Genomic DNA, 15,187 nt, shown 5'->3' with positions numbered 1-15,187 from the left:
TACCCTGTAGTGGAGTCTACAATGCTGTTGTTCGTTGTCTGTGAGCTACAGGCAATGTTTACTTAGTTTGCGCATGTGATAATAAACACAAAGACATGTCACAAATGAAATGTCTATCTTAAAGTGGCATTTTAGTGGCACATTTATCTGAATAGTTTTATGACAATTAATTCATAACAGTGAATTAATTGATTGTAAAATCAATTAGTTTCTATTCTCTTGTTTATCTGACATAACCTGTGAATATTATGTTCACCTTTATTTGGACCAGTCAAATCAGTGTTAAGTTTGTTAGTTAAAATGTGTAATTGGAACTGTAAATAATATGTGAAAAAAAAAAAAAAATAAATAAATAAATATATATATATATATAAATATATATATATATATATATATAGAGAGTAAATCTTATCAAAAAGGGCTCATTTGGTAAGTGACACGATGGCAGTTTTTACCTTGTTATTACACTGAGGGCTTACAGACTTGATGATGAAAGATGAGGTAATGGCTAGTGTGTCATGATTGGTGGTGACATAAATCAGCAACCAAATGCTCTTCTTTTGATTGGCCCCTCCGTAGTTATTTGTGTTATTACACCTACTCAGGGTTAATCCTACTTGTGGCACATCAGAGCTGTTCTGGATAATGCTGACATCGACATGAACGCAGAAAACTGCTATCCCCCCCAAATGCTTTTCCCATAATCTAAGTGTTTGTCTGTTGAACGTCCTCTTTGAGAATGTAACTAGTATTGATGATTGATTTAAGATTTATTATTATTAATTATCAGCAAAATAGATAGTTGTGTCAGCACTTTAATTTGTTCTATAAACAAGACATTTACATGTGGTTTTATTTCCTTAAGGTGTACCCACTCCAAGTCCAGAGATCCTGCGGCACACGCTGAACATGTTGGTTCGGGAGAGGAAGATCTACCCCACACCAGAAGGTTACTTCATTGTTACTCCACAGACCTACTTCATTACTCCCTCCCTCATCCGCACCAACAGCAAGTGGTACCACCTGGATGAGCGGCATCCAGAGCGACAGCAGCAGCAGCAACAACAGCAGCAGCAGCAGCAGCTTCAACAACAGCAGCAGCAGCCACCACCACCTCAACAGCAATGCACATCACCACAATCTGGAACCATCACTCCCTCCACCTCTGGCTGTGTACGAGAAAGGCCTAACCCTAAAAATCACTGCGACTCTTATAATGCCTACCGCGATGAGGTGCCAAGCATTCATACCTCCACAATTCAAAGAAAATCCCCAAAAGAACCCAAAGGAGATCCCCCTTCATACCCACAACCCCCACCCCCTCCACCTGCCATTCAGCATCCACCTGATCCCGCCGACAAGAGCAAGACCATGACCGCCACCTTCTCTTACAAAACGGACACACTGACCAAGAAGAAGGAGGGCAGTGGTGGGGGCAGTAGTGAGAGGCAGTCTAAGAAGTTTGGGCTGAAGCTCTTCCGCTTGAGCTTCAAAAAGGACAAGACCAAACAGCTTGCCACCTTTTCAGCACAGTTCCCTCCAGAGGAGTGGCCCTTGAGGGATGAAGACACGCCATCAGCTGCAGCAATCCCTCGTGAGGTGGAGATGGAGATCATCCGCCGCATCAACCCAGACCTGACGGTGGAGAATGTGGCTCGTCATACAGCTGTCATGAAGCGGCTGGAAGAGGAGCGAGCTCAGCGCTGCAAAGCCAACTCATCTGCACAGCACAGCGCCCGCAGCCGCCGCAGCCGAGGCCATCGGCGTGTGCCACACGGGAAGTCACGTTCGCACAGCAAGACACGGGCTTCTCGGGGAGACCCGTCTGAGGGCTCCAATCTGGACCTGCCAGCAGTCAGCCTTGAGAGGGACTACCGTTTTTTTAGTCACTCTCTGGTACGCTCACCTAGAGAGGGAATGTACACGATGGAACGCAGAGGTGGTGGTGCTTACCTTGTCCACAGCAATCCCAACATTGCTGAGTCACACTTTCCTGTTACCCCGGAGTGGGATGTTTCAGGGGAGCTTGCAAAGAGGCGGACGGAGATGCCTTTCCCAGAGCCTTCACGTGGGACGTCACATTCTAGAGTGCACCGGAGTCACAGCCACACTCAGGACCGCAAGTCACGCAACGAACGGCCTGACAAGGCTAAAGAACGATCCCGTTCTATGGACAATTCCAAGGGCCCCCTGGGAGGTGGGAGCTCCACGCTTGGCACAGCTGAGGATTATGACCGCAGTCCAGATGACAGAAGCCGCTACTATACCGATGATGGGACACTTAGAGCCTCCTCTCAAAAGGCACCGCACTACTCATGCATCATGTTTTCTGCTGCCAAGTTCAGCTCTGAAATGTCTGTAACTGATATGGGCAAAATGAGTCTGGATGAATCAAGGCTCTGCAGCCCTCTAGAACGGAATAAGAGTAGGGACAGCCTCCCAGCGTACAGTGACCTGAAGGCCCTATCGCCAAAGCCTTTGGCTGATGACTACTTCCAGTGCAATACATCGAATGAAACAATCCTAACTGCCCCGCTGCCTCTGGGCAAATCTGACCATGACACTTTAACCCCATCTGATGGAATCCGCAAGGGCTCTCCAGCTGACCGGCAGACACCGCACCTCACTTCTCCACACCCCTTGGAGTACAAAGAGGACTCCTCCACCAAAGGGCACAATGGTTCTGGCAAACCCACACCAAGCCAGACACCTGAGCCTATGCCCAATGGACGTTTGATACAGCACCAACACAACACTGATCCAGGGGGTGGGGGAGGCGGTGGTAGCACTGGTGGTGGGGTGGACAAGAGGAAAGAGATTTTCAGTAAGGACACTTTGTTCAAACCGCCACACAATGTTTTGACTGTGAGCTATGTAGACAGTGGCTACTCAAAGTCAGGCACTTTGCGTAAGACTCCGCACATGAAATCATCTGAGGTCCTTGACACTCTGGAGACCCAACAGCCACCTAACTCCACCGCTTTGTCTGCTTCTGCCCCAGCACCTACAGGCACAGAACAGGGTGCTCCCTCCACATCTGAAGCTGCTTTTGATTATTACAACGTGTCAGATGATGACGATGAGGAGGAGGTGGAGGATACCTCCCGTAAAGAGGCTGCCCCAACAGAGGCAAAGGTGCGGGCAGGAGTTGGTGAGGGTGGTGGAGGTGGTGGGACCATGCAGTGGTTGCTAGAACGAGAGAAAGAGCGGGATTTACAGCGGAAGTTTGAGACCAACTTGACTCTGCTTAGCCCTAAGGAGAGCGAGAATAATAACAGCCAGAAGTCAGCTCACTCGGCACGGCTGGACAGCATGGACAGCAGTAGTGTGACTGTAGACAGTGGGTTTAACTCCCCTCGGTAAGTACTCACTCCATAGAAAGAAAATCCTACAAGTTAGGATAAATTTAGGTGCCATATGTTCAAAGTGAGCATGTGTACAATGCATTTATTTATTGCCATACTTTTTATTTATGATCTTACTACTAAAGTCACTTTGCATAAATATTGAATGAAATATTTCGTTAATTACTAATGTCCCCACAAAATGAACTTTGATTGCATTTAATACAGCATAATTATATATGTCTATGACATAAGAGATAGGACATATATATTATTTATATAATAGTGATTCTCAACTCCAGTCCTGAATATATATCAGGTTTTTTTTATCAAATTTAAGACTTTTTAAAACCCTTTTAATACCAATATGAATGAAATTTTAGACTTATACAGGGCTAGACGCTAATGATAATTTATAATGGCCCGGTTGGGGGGATGTATTTTTTTATTATTATTATTTTTTTGCCTGCCACAAAAAAATTAAATGTAATTATTTCTTAGCGAACTACTTTAATGTGTCAAAACAAGAAAACTCTAGTTGTATACACTATTTTCAACATAATATTACTTACTTTTTAAAATGACAAGTTTAACATTGTTAAAAATATATTTATTGTGGAGGCAATAACATAAATAATCAAAAATATATATTTGTTGGCTTTTTTAGTCTAAATTGATTGAGTATAACTTCTATTCACCCTAATGTATTTCTGTTATAAAACCTTAAGTTTTATGCATATTTATATTATGTCTACTCACCCTTTATTTCTGTAAATATTTTTTGTATGAATGGAAGATAATGTAAAGGGATATATTGCTCTGTTATTATCATGAGGAAATTGTGTAATTGTTTTTAGTTTTCTTACCCTGATTTTATTAAGATGGATTGTTGGTGATTGGATGAATGTCGGCCCAATTGGGTAGCTTTACTTAAACAGAGGAAAATTAAGAACTATTCAATATCATTTAAGACATACAACACAATATTTCAGTGAACTTAAGACTTTTTTAGACCAAATTATTTTTTAATTTAAGACATTTTAAGACCTGGCGGATACCCTGATATATAGTTATATATCTCACAGTGTTTTAACTTCACCTATGATGCATATCTTTCATTTGAGACACATAATATTAGCATACAACGCAATTTTCATATACCAACTTCAACTGTGGTGTAAAGCATGATTTATCCCATTTTTCTTTGACAAGGCCACAAACCAGCGCAGACAGCCTTTAACTGGGTTTCCCAGGGCTATGTATGTGTTAGCAGAAGCCCTTTATGAGTGAGAGGGTGAGGACTTTTTTCAGCAGCTAAAAATAGACCCCTTGTGTCTGTATGACTCATTCAGAGAGATATGGCAGGGGTAGAATAACCGAGAGAGCCTACATGTTCTGCACATGTGCTTTTACTTTTTTACAATACAATACATTTACATCACAGGGAAAATCTGTAAAATCCCAGCCACTAAACTTTGTTAGTTTCCACCTGTATTTTGAATTTAGCAATGCATTGTGTTTTATTATAATAGTAGAAAATATCCATAAACTTCACGCAATTGCTAACGGTAATTTTTCTGCCGGTGATGTTTATAATCATATGATGCATATATGTGTTTTAAGCTGAATTTGCTGACTGTGAGTCTATAAATTCAGTGTATTTTACTGCCTTTATATGATCAGTACCATGTATTGATCATAAAAAGTAAAAAGCCTTGGATATTTAGTAGCGTCACATAGAGAATGATCATTATGCCAACCTCACTCAAGTTTGGAGACTTTTATCTAAGAGTTGGGCTCTGTCCACCCCATGACATCAGTCTGTACATTTAGAGTTTACTCTGTATTAATGGCTCTAAAAAGCTTACGAGACACAAGTGCCACAAATCTGCAATTTTAATACCCCCGGCTGCCCCGTCACTTACTCTAACACTCACACACACACACACGCACGCCCAATCATTCACTATTTTCTGGATGACTCATCACATTAACGATGATGTCATTCCACGGCTCCTGGAAAAACACCAGCATGGCTGTAGTGCATAGACACATTTAGTTTGTGATTGATGTGTGGTAGTAATGCAATTACACGGAGAGGGACAAGAAAAAAAAATAAATAACTTGCACGTTTCTCTATACAGCAGTGAAAAAGATTCTCTCGGGGTTCTGAGCAGTCTATTTAAAAGATTATTACTGCAAAAATGTCATATTTTTTAATTATTATATGAGAATTATTAATTAATGGTTATAATATAGTTATTATTATGCGAAACGTAAGAAAATAAAAAAAAAATTTGAAAAAGAAAACAAAAACTAACTGAAGGGGTATATACATCACACAATAAAGCAGAGATGTTAGTTAATAACAGTTAATACAATTTAAAGTAATGTTTTTTTTGTTATAATAATTATAATATTTTTAAATATTATTAAATAAAGTAGGAAATTACCCATAGCAACCTTAATGTAATACAATTTGGTACATTTATCTTCGGCCCACGGCTCATAATGATATTTGTTTTTTGGTGCTTCATATGAAAATGTTTGTGCACATCTGCATTAAAGAAAGATTAGATAATTTACAAATTTCAGTTGTTTTTAAAGCCTTTTTTGTAAAAGAGCTAGAAATAGCTTTAAAGTAATTCTGCTTTTCAGTAAGGTTTTTTGGTTTGTAAATTTACATTTATGTATATAAAGTTTTGTTAATAGGATAAGAAGATATATTATTTATTTTAATGTAAAGGTTCTATTTTGTAATTAATAAAACATAGTAAGGAAAAGTATTTTATCAACATCCTCAGTTACAAAAAGGGAAAGATCTTTCCAAAGCAAATTAAAATAACTGCTTTGCTAAATTAAGTGATCTAGGGGGTCATGGTGTTGCTTACAAAAGAAACAAAAATGTCATCATTTACTAAACAATGTGTCATTCCAAACCTGTAGGACTTACTTCTTTTAATATATTTACAATGAAGTAAGGTTGTCGCGTTACCATTAATTCATGTTACGATACTATGCCAGCAGAAGTATCATGATACCAAGTAATGTTCCGATACTGTAATTCATAACTCAAATCCATAAAAAAAAGAAAATGGTCAGAAATACGATAACTTATGTTATAATAGGCCTACTTGATTTGAATTATCCCTTATTATTGAAAAAAGTATTTGCATGTCAGTTCACCTAAACTGTATTCATTCTTTTTGTTTATTTTGTAGATAACTGACCAAAAAAAATACATTAAAATAAAGATACAAATTATCCAAATAAAATTTGTAACAAAAAGAGCTTTTTCCCAACCAAATTAGGGTTTATGAAGAGTGGACAAAAATGGTTTTAGTGTTTCCTTTATGTATTGTTTCTTTTTTTTCACTCTTATCAGGTAAGAAGATTGTTGCGGTTGTTGTAAACCAAATCATATTGATAGGAGCAGAAATGAACTGATTCAGATTCAAACTGAAGCATCGGAAATGTGCAACATGCTACCATAAAAGGCGTGAATTATACAGTTTCCAACCTAAAGGGCTCCACAGACTATTCAAATAAAATAGTCTATAATTGCACAACTATGTGAGCATTTTGTGAGCAATTTTAGTGATTTCCACATTCAACATTATGTATAGTATATAAATCGTTAATGACGATACTACCACTTACAAACTACAGTGGCACCGCCAGTATTTTAGAGCCATGGTATCAGGATACTACATAGTACCAGTAAACCGTGCAACCCAACAGTGAAGTGTGACTGGTGAACACATTTGTTATTGTCATTTGGTCATAAGTGCTATTTTAACAGCTAAACAATCCTGCAAACCAGTTTGAAATGACAATTACCAGAATATTACATTTCTACCTATGTCAAACAACTGTTTGTATTTTTCATATTGCTGTCCACATATTGCAATAACTGTAATTGTTCCATGTAAATGTATGACAATATTTGAATGTAAATATTTAATAGAGCATTTTTATTATCTGAAAAACATAGAGGACATATACAGTGCTCAGTGTAATTGAGTACACCCCACTTTGAAAATGAATATTCTGATCCATTTCTCAGTGAATGTGTGATGTATTCTGGTGCATTTAAACATAACAGATTTGTTAAACATATATTTATTGAAAATAATATTTTTGTCACCAAACATATAAGAAATTAAAAGATAATTTAATTAAATTCAAGCAAAATACTGAAACAAAAATTATAACCTTCAAAATTTCAACTAATTTTTCATTTTATTTTGCTTCTTTTGATTTTTCCCCTTTTTAAAATTTGTATTTAATATTTTTCTTTAACATATACATTTTGGTGTACTAGTTTTTGGACCGTTATTGTAAGTTATTTTGCTAGAGAAGCTTTAGATTTGGCTTCAGTACTGACTAATCTAATGTATATGCACAAATATAATATTGTAAAGCTTCCTATTAAAAATATGAATTTAAAAGAGAGATTTGTGAGGGTTATACTCATATATGCTGAGCACTGTACATGCTGTGAAATATACTGTTATATATAAAGAGACATCCTTATTTGTGTATTATTTTATATATTGTATTCTATTAAGTATATAATTTTTTATATTTTTACATTTGTTATATCAAATTATACATTGATGGTGATTTTCTTACCTACCTTGTTTTCTCAGCACACGGGAGAGCCTGGCATCCAACACCTCAAGCATAGTGGAGAGCAACCGGAGACAGAATCCGGCACTAAGTCCAGGCCACATGGGCACCACCAGCATCGGCCCTCCATTCAGCTTCCGTGCAATCCCAGAGCCCCCCACAACACAACCTGAGAAACTGCAGAAATCCCCCAACTGCCTTGCCTCCATCACCAGCGTCTGACATGGGCCCGTCTGGGTTGACGTAGGGTCTAGGTGATTTGCAATGATGGGGTGCCTAAGTGCAGGAGGGTTGGATAACTCCCTCCATCAAGCACCTCAACTACATGGGGACTGTTAAACCCACAGGCATGGCTTCCAGAGACTGTTCCTACAGCATCAAAGGTCACTGCAAAAAAAAAAAAAAAAGAAAATAAAAAATAAGGGAAGAAATGGAAGAGGAAATTTCTCATCATAGGATTTACCTTAACACGCAATTAATCAGGAAATTCTTCAGTCGAATCAACAGTTATTTTCATAATAGGCTTGAAGTAACTGCTAATTTAACAATGTTTTGTTTTCAGAAGTATATTGTTTTCATCAGTCACAGATTACGAGCCAATGAGATCATGCAGCCAATGGATTACGTTTGCACGCATTAAGAAATCGATGCTGATGTGCAGGTCAAAGGTATTCAAGATTTGTGATATTTGTATGCAGTACAAAGTTAAAACGATCATGATTCATAAATCTGTTAATATTCCTAAAAATAAACCCATTTGTCATGGCACTGTTAGATACATTGGTAAAATAAGAGTCATGCTCACGTGCTTATTGAAACAACACATGCTGAATTAGTGAGAAAAATATGATCTCCTTCTGAAATTAAAAGATTTTCTTTTCTTGCTTTTTTTTTACCCAAACTTATGTCGCATACAATTACTTTGTATGCACCTTGACGTTTCATTAAGGTTCATAATTAATCTCAGGTCATGAATAGTTAACTCTCCTAAGAAGAGGTAAAAACATTGGTCAGTCTGTAATCATGTTTCTGTGGATGGTTTCACCAATCTTTGTTTCTGAAGGGAATAAAACTCTTGCTCTCTGTGGACAAACATTAGGGTCAATTCTGAATTGTTTTAATGACGTTATTCCCTTTTGAAATAAAAACAGGTGTGTGTTTTACGCCAGTGTGAATCGGAAACCTAGTCTCATGAACCAGGACTCTTGTGGATGTCATGCTTGTCTTCTGTGTAGCTTGATGGCTCTGTTTGTTGTCACAAAAGGAGGAGGAGGATGTTGGAAATCGCAATGGTGGGAATGACTGGTGTTGCGTCTAAAACATCCACGACACTCCGAGGAAAGCTCATACAGTTCTCTTCCTTTGGGCCTGTGGAATTCAGAGACTCTGCCCTTTTGCTGCTTTGAGAAACCTTTATTTTCAAAGATTTTCTTACTTGAGTTGAATCCAGACCGCTATGGTGTTTTATTTTGTTTTTGCATCACTGTTTTCCTTGGGAATTGAGCTGGTTTCGGTCAGTACTCAAACCTAAATGGAACGAAATGGTTCAAAATCAACACATTACATGTATATTCACATTCCTCCCCAGCCGTATCAATAAATGCTTATTTTAGGTTAGAACAACTGATTCAATGAAATTATGTACGAATAATTTTCTCCACTGTTCAAAATGTCAGAGATGAAAATCAGATTTTGACCTGCCGTGTGGTATAAGGCTCACGACTATGAGCAAAAGCCCCTATTCCCAGATTGAATTAAACATTAAAATTCTTGCTTTGAACATTTGGACTATGGCTTTAACTGTTTGGTGTAGCATCTTAAGAATGCACCAGTCGTATCCCTGAGAAAAAGTCACATCTATTACTGCAATTTACCATGTGGTGATTTCTTCTTCTCCCTTTTTACCTTTCATTTAATTTGTCTCATTGGCCATAACCTTCACAGATCCACTGCTCGGCGATGTGTTCAGGTGGATATCCTCCAATGGGACTTCTGGTTGTGTTTGAATCAAAGACGTTAAACCACTTTCAGCTCACTCCCAACTATTTTTCCACAGACACACACATACACAGCCATGCAAACTACCCTACACCCCCACATACATGCACATAACTAGCTACCTCCACCACCTGTGTAACAACAAGGTAGGGACGTGTACAGATTTGGATTCTTTGCCTGTGGAACACAGCGCTATCAGCCTCTTCTCTGTGAATGTTGACAAGGAGCGGCGGACACTGTAACTAAGAGGACTTATTCTAAAGTAATCAGTATTAAGTGCTGTAGTTTCAACTCAACTCTATTTTTTTTTCTTCTCAGTTTTTCGACAGAAGTGTCTTTTACTTATTTGCAAGTTGTGTATAAATCTGTCTGGCACCACATCAATGAAACATTTCCAGTTTTATGTTTTGTGTATGACGCCATTTTGAGTTGTCTGCTGTCCCCCTTCACGTGGGTATTTCTTTATCTGCTTTATGATTTCAGGCCCAGTTTGTTAAAAATGCATCAAGATGGAGATCAATCAAGGGACTATGCTTTATATGATAAACTCCAGGCAAACTCCAGTCAAAAGTACTTCATCACTTTATGGCAATACTGATATCTGAAGTATTGTTTTCACATTCCCACCTAATATGTGAGAGGTCAGCGGTTAGGGTCCAAACAGCCTCTTAGACCCTGTAGTTGGAGGTGGAATGAAGATTGAGGAAAGACGAGCCTCGTATATTAAATGATAATTTTATATCATTGCTAGACATCAGAGACAGAGCAAGCACCTCACAGCATCTGCTCTATAAATAGATGCTTTTCGAATCATTTCAACAGAGCTTTACTCAACACAAGTACATTGCGCTTTAGTTATCGATACAACTCTGGAGAATTTGAATACTGACAAACACATCACTTCCTTTACTTGGCAAGGCTTTGTAAGAGGATGCATTTTGGGTGTCTGTCACATTCGTTTTGATTTGAAGCCCCCTCCTTCATCAGGTAATCATTTCTTTCTTTTTATTTTTTTAATCACATTAGTTTTTGATAGACTAAAGGGAGTAATGCAGCCAAGACTGCCTTGTAAAAAAAACAAAACAAAAACAAAAAAACGTTTGCACTGAAATGCCTGGCCTCTGGTTGCTGTTAAGTCCATCCAAGACGGATGCTTTGTTTATATTGTAAAATATTTCATATGAAATAAAAATGACCATGAAATGTCTTCCCTTAACATTATGGATTTTAGAACCACGTCAGACAACATTGTTTCTAAATGGTGACAGTGTACAGTATCATACTGTAAATGAAATCAATCTGCCATGCTTAGTATAACTTCAAAAGAATACTGAAAGATATGAGGGATCTTTTTGTAATGTCTATAATATTTGAAAAGAAGTCCCTATTTGTGTAGTAATGGTGTTTCATCGTTGTGGTAGTGTATGTGATAAACCCAGTTGGGAGATTGTGTTACTTTTTCAGACAATAAAATAACATGTTTGGTTATATGTTTTAAATGTCTTGTGTCTTCAAAACTTTGGCATATCTTAAGATGGTGACATGCGAGTAGGCTATCTGGCTGGCACTTAAACATTTGGATGCTGACTTGGTCAGAATCAACTGTAAAGCATTTCTCTGTTATCGTTTACACATTTTACAACAGTTGACATGCAGAAAAGTGATTCTTCTGGATTTTATGTTGGACAAAGCCTGTGCAGTGCACTGTCATGCAATTTTTAGTCACATGTGCCTGGATGCTTAAAGCTTCCTTTGCTTAACAGTTTACATCAGAATTTTACATCAGACAGTTTACAACAGTTTACATCAGAACTTACAATCTAAGTTCCTGGAGGGTTGCAGCCATGCACAGTTTAGTTCCAACCCTGCCTCAACACACTTACCTGTACACTGTAAAACCCAATGGTCAACCTTATCAAATTAAATTAGTGTTGTTAACTCAAAATTGACTGAAAGTTAATTGTTCTCATTTGAAGAGTTTTGACCTCGATGTTGAAGGTAATCAGTTAATTAAATATCTACTTCAACTTAAATGGAGTAAGTTCACAGTACTCATATAGACTAGTTTTTTAACTCATGGTTTATAGCAATCTGTTTCCTCAAAAAGTTTGAGTTGCCTTAATTTACTGACTTTTACAGTACTCAGTTGGTTTGAGTTCTCTTCATTTATCGGGTTTTACTGTGCTCAAATTGCTTCATTTACTCAAATAGATTAGGTTCACAGTAACGTTACTCATTAGGTTTTTGAACTTAAATGGTTTGTTACAATCGGTTTTCTCAAACGGTTTGAGTTACCTTTAAGTTTTGCAGTGTAGGTTTAAAACAAACCTGAGGGACTCAATTAGTTAAATCAGGTGTGTTTAATTAGGGTTGTTACTAAACTGTGCAGGACTGCGGGCGGCCCTCCAGAAACAGAGTTTTCACCTGTGGTTTACATGAATAAACAATAAATGCTAATGTAGTTTGCTAGCATAAAGCTATAGTTTGGACTGGATATTATCAATAAACGACTGTATTTTTATTAACAGACACTGACCAATATTAAATGACTTTAAACAATGCTCATAGTTGTTAGAAAACGATTTACCAAATGTTACTTGTGATCTATATTGTAGACTATCACTTCATACAATGAGCATTCGATGTCCAAATATTGTCTTAAAAACATATTTTGATTCAGAATTTAAAAAACTGAGTAGTATTAATTTAACATACCAGGAATTGTAGGGCTTCACAGATAACCGTCATGGTTGCTTGTCATGAGGCATGTCTATTTAACCGAAATGTATTACATTCGAGAGTTTCTAGTCTAGATTATATCTTGCCACCACCTAGTGGACAAACAGCGCACAACAACTTACAGAATGGATATATTACAGTTCTGCAATACGGAGAAAAGATTCAGATTGAAAAAGCTTTTCATTTAAACAGGTAACCTGGCTATAACAACTTCTGTAAGGTGTGCAATTAATGAAGTGTAAAAAAGAGACCTATTAACGTTATTTCTCAAAATAAATTTTGTGTGATTTGTGTGCTGAAAGGCCTACTTGCAAATGACAAACTTATTTAGCGTAGAATTATCCCTTCATTTGCATAGAGGACAGGTGGTAAATATATTTTTAGAAATTGCAAATATTTATTTAATGAATAAAATATATTCATTTTTTAAAGAAAAAGAAGTAGGGCAGAGATGACCAAACTTGTTCCTGAAGGGCCGGTGTCCTGCAGATTTTAGCTCCAACCCTAATCAAACACACCTGAACAAGCTAATCAAAGTCTTACTAGGTATACTTGAAACACCCAGACAGAGACAGGTGTGTTGAGGGAAGTTGGAGCTAAACCCTGCAGGGCACCGGACCTCCAGGAACGGGATTGGTGACCCCTAGAGTAGGGCCTAATGGCGCTAAGGTCGCTGGGTCAGTTGTCATGTCTGCGTGGAGTTAGCATGTTGTTCTTGTGTCCACGTGGGTTTCCTCCAGGTGCTGTGGTTTCCCACACACTCCAAACACATGCAGTAGGGGAATTGAATGAACTAAAATGGCCGTATGTATGTGTGTGAATAAGTGTGTATGGATGTTTCCCAGTGTTGTCTCCCACTGTGTAAAACATATGCTGGATAAGTTGGTGGTTCATTCTGATGTGGCTACACCTGATGAATAAAGGGACCAAGCCGAAGGAAAATGAATGAATGAATGCCTGGCCTCTGGTTGTTGTTTAGTCCATCAAAGATGGATGCTTTGTATATATTGTAAAATATTTCATATGAACTAAAAATGACCATGAAATGTCTTCCCTTAGCATTATGATTTTAAAACCACAGCAGACAACATTGTTTCCAAATAGTGACAGTGTACAGTTCATCAAACTGTAAAATGATAAGTGAAAAGTTAATTACCAACGATATTGTTTGTAGCTAAGTAAAAAGTAGACTGAATCTCTGTGTGAATTTTCTGGTTAAGTTTTGAACATAGACTGTAAAATATATGGACGTAGTATCCGTGACGTCACCCATAGGTTTCTGAAGAGCGCAAAAGAAGCCACAAGTAGGCGCGGCCAACCGTCGCCATTTTGGTCACGCGTCATCACACCCACGGCGGGATACCAAACAAGGGCAAAGAGGCAAAAAAAAAAAAAAAAAAAAAAAAAAAAAAAAAAAAAAACAAGGGCAAAGAGGCGGAGAGTGAGCGGAGCTACAGACACCTGCTAGCATTTAGCTTGGACCTGGTTCAGACACACTTTACTTTGGGAGAACGCTTAATACTTTATCACCCGTGACTCGTTTGTATTCTGACCACTTGTGCTTGGTTGTACACTATATCAATAAAGTGTTTAGACTTTTAAAAACACTGCTGTAATACATTGAGCCACTAAACATTGTTCTTATGACGTTTTTCAACAGGAGGAAAACGCAAATTACATCCAAACACTTCAGATATAGTCTGTGTTAGTAAATGCAGGACTATTGATGAAATCCAGCATAACACTGTGTGATAAACGCTTCAGATGACTGATCTAGAGCCTACAGCTAATCAATCTGTCAGATTCTGAAGTGCATTACAGCTCTAAATATAAATATAAACGATAAATGATCTTAAATAAAACACATACATGTATAGAGATGGTATATAAGTATATAACTTTACTCACATAAGAAACGGAGGCCACGTGAATGGTTTGTGAGCACAATTAAATGCACTCAGCATGACATTCCATCAAATAATTGTAGGTAACAAGTCCAAAAGGCAGTTGAGTGTGTAAAGCCACATAAAACAACACAGAAATACGATAAATATGCCGAGTTCAGTGGCTAATCTGCAGGATTCAGCTGAGGTGACGTGACGGCGACCAACGAGACCTAACTGTCACTCAAGTGGCCACTCCCTTAATTATGCAAACTTAATATAACTTAATATAAAGGAAACGGATGAGTTATAAAAAAATTCACCCCCCTCACAGTTGTCATGAAGGGTAATATTAGCTGTATTAACCAAAATCTTTTTTTGTACCAGGCTGTAAACACCTTTTTTTCTGCTGTAAAGTTGGCCATTCTAACAGTGGGCTCAATTGAAATTTGCTCTGTTTTGGAGCCAGGAGCGGCCAGGACTAGCGGAATTTCAGATGAATTGCAGTTTTAGTTACTTCCGTATTGGCTTCCTGAGGGAGAGCGGGAGGTTGCCGCTTGGTTTTGAACCATGGGTAATGGTTTAAATTGG

General features: G+C 37.9%; 2 protein-coding genes across 18 annotated transcripts in view; one reads left to right on the top strand and one right to left on the bottom strand.

Moving 5' to 3' along the window:
* The window catches only part of stox2a (storkhead box 2a), a 74,483-nt gene extending 63,021 nt beyond the window's left edge, over positions 1–11,462 (top strand). For both annotated transcript variants that reach the window (XM_001922863.9, XM_005160006.6), the window contains exons 3-4: positions 866–3,359; positions 7,997–11,462. In XM_001922863.9, the coding sequence (XP_001922898.4) occupies positions 866–3,359; positions 7,997–8,198 (2,696 nt within the window). In that variant the 3' untranslated portion in view covers positions 8,199–11,462. The remainder of the gene's footprint in view (positions 1–865; positions 3,360–7,996) is intronic.
* sod3b (superoxide dismutase 3, extracellular b) overlaps positions 1–14,854 on the bottom strand; it is a 92,180-nt gene extending 77,326 nt beyond the window's left edge. For 5 of the 16 annotated variants that reach the window (XR_012407284.1, XR_012407301.1, XR_012407295.1 and 2 more), the window contains exons 1-2: positions 14,622–14,842; positions 7,984–8,363 (exon numbers count right to left, since the gene is read on the bottom strand). The gene's annotated coding sequence lies outside the window, so the exon portion shown is untranslated. Of the gene's footprint in view, positions 1–7,983; positions 8,364–9,411; positions 9,504–9,881; positions 9,969–12,689; positions 12,786–14,621 lie in introns of those variants that run through there. The other 11 variants (XR_012407296.1, XR_012407299.1, XR_012407305.1 and 8 more) reach the window with 6 other exon arrangements.
* Between the last annotated feature and the right edge of the window lie 333 nt (positions 14,855–15,187).

Source organism: Danio rerio, chromosome 1 (assembly GCF_049306965.1).
Source record: "Danio rerio strain Tuebingen ecotype United States chromosome 1, GRCz12tu, whole genome shotgun sequence".
Lineage (NCBI taxonomy): Eukaryota > Metazoa > Chordata > Actinopteri > Cypriniformes > Danionidae > Danio > Danio rerio.
This window is presented reverse-complemented; position numbering and strand designations above follow the sequence as displayed.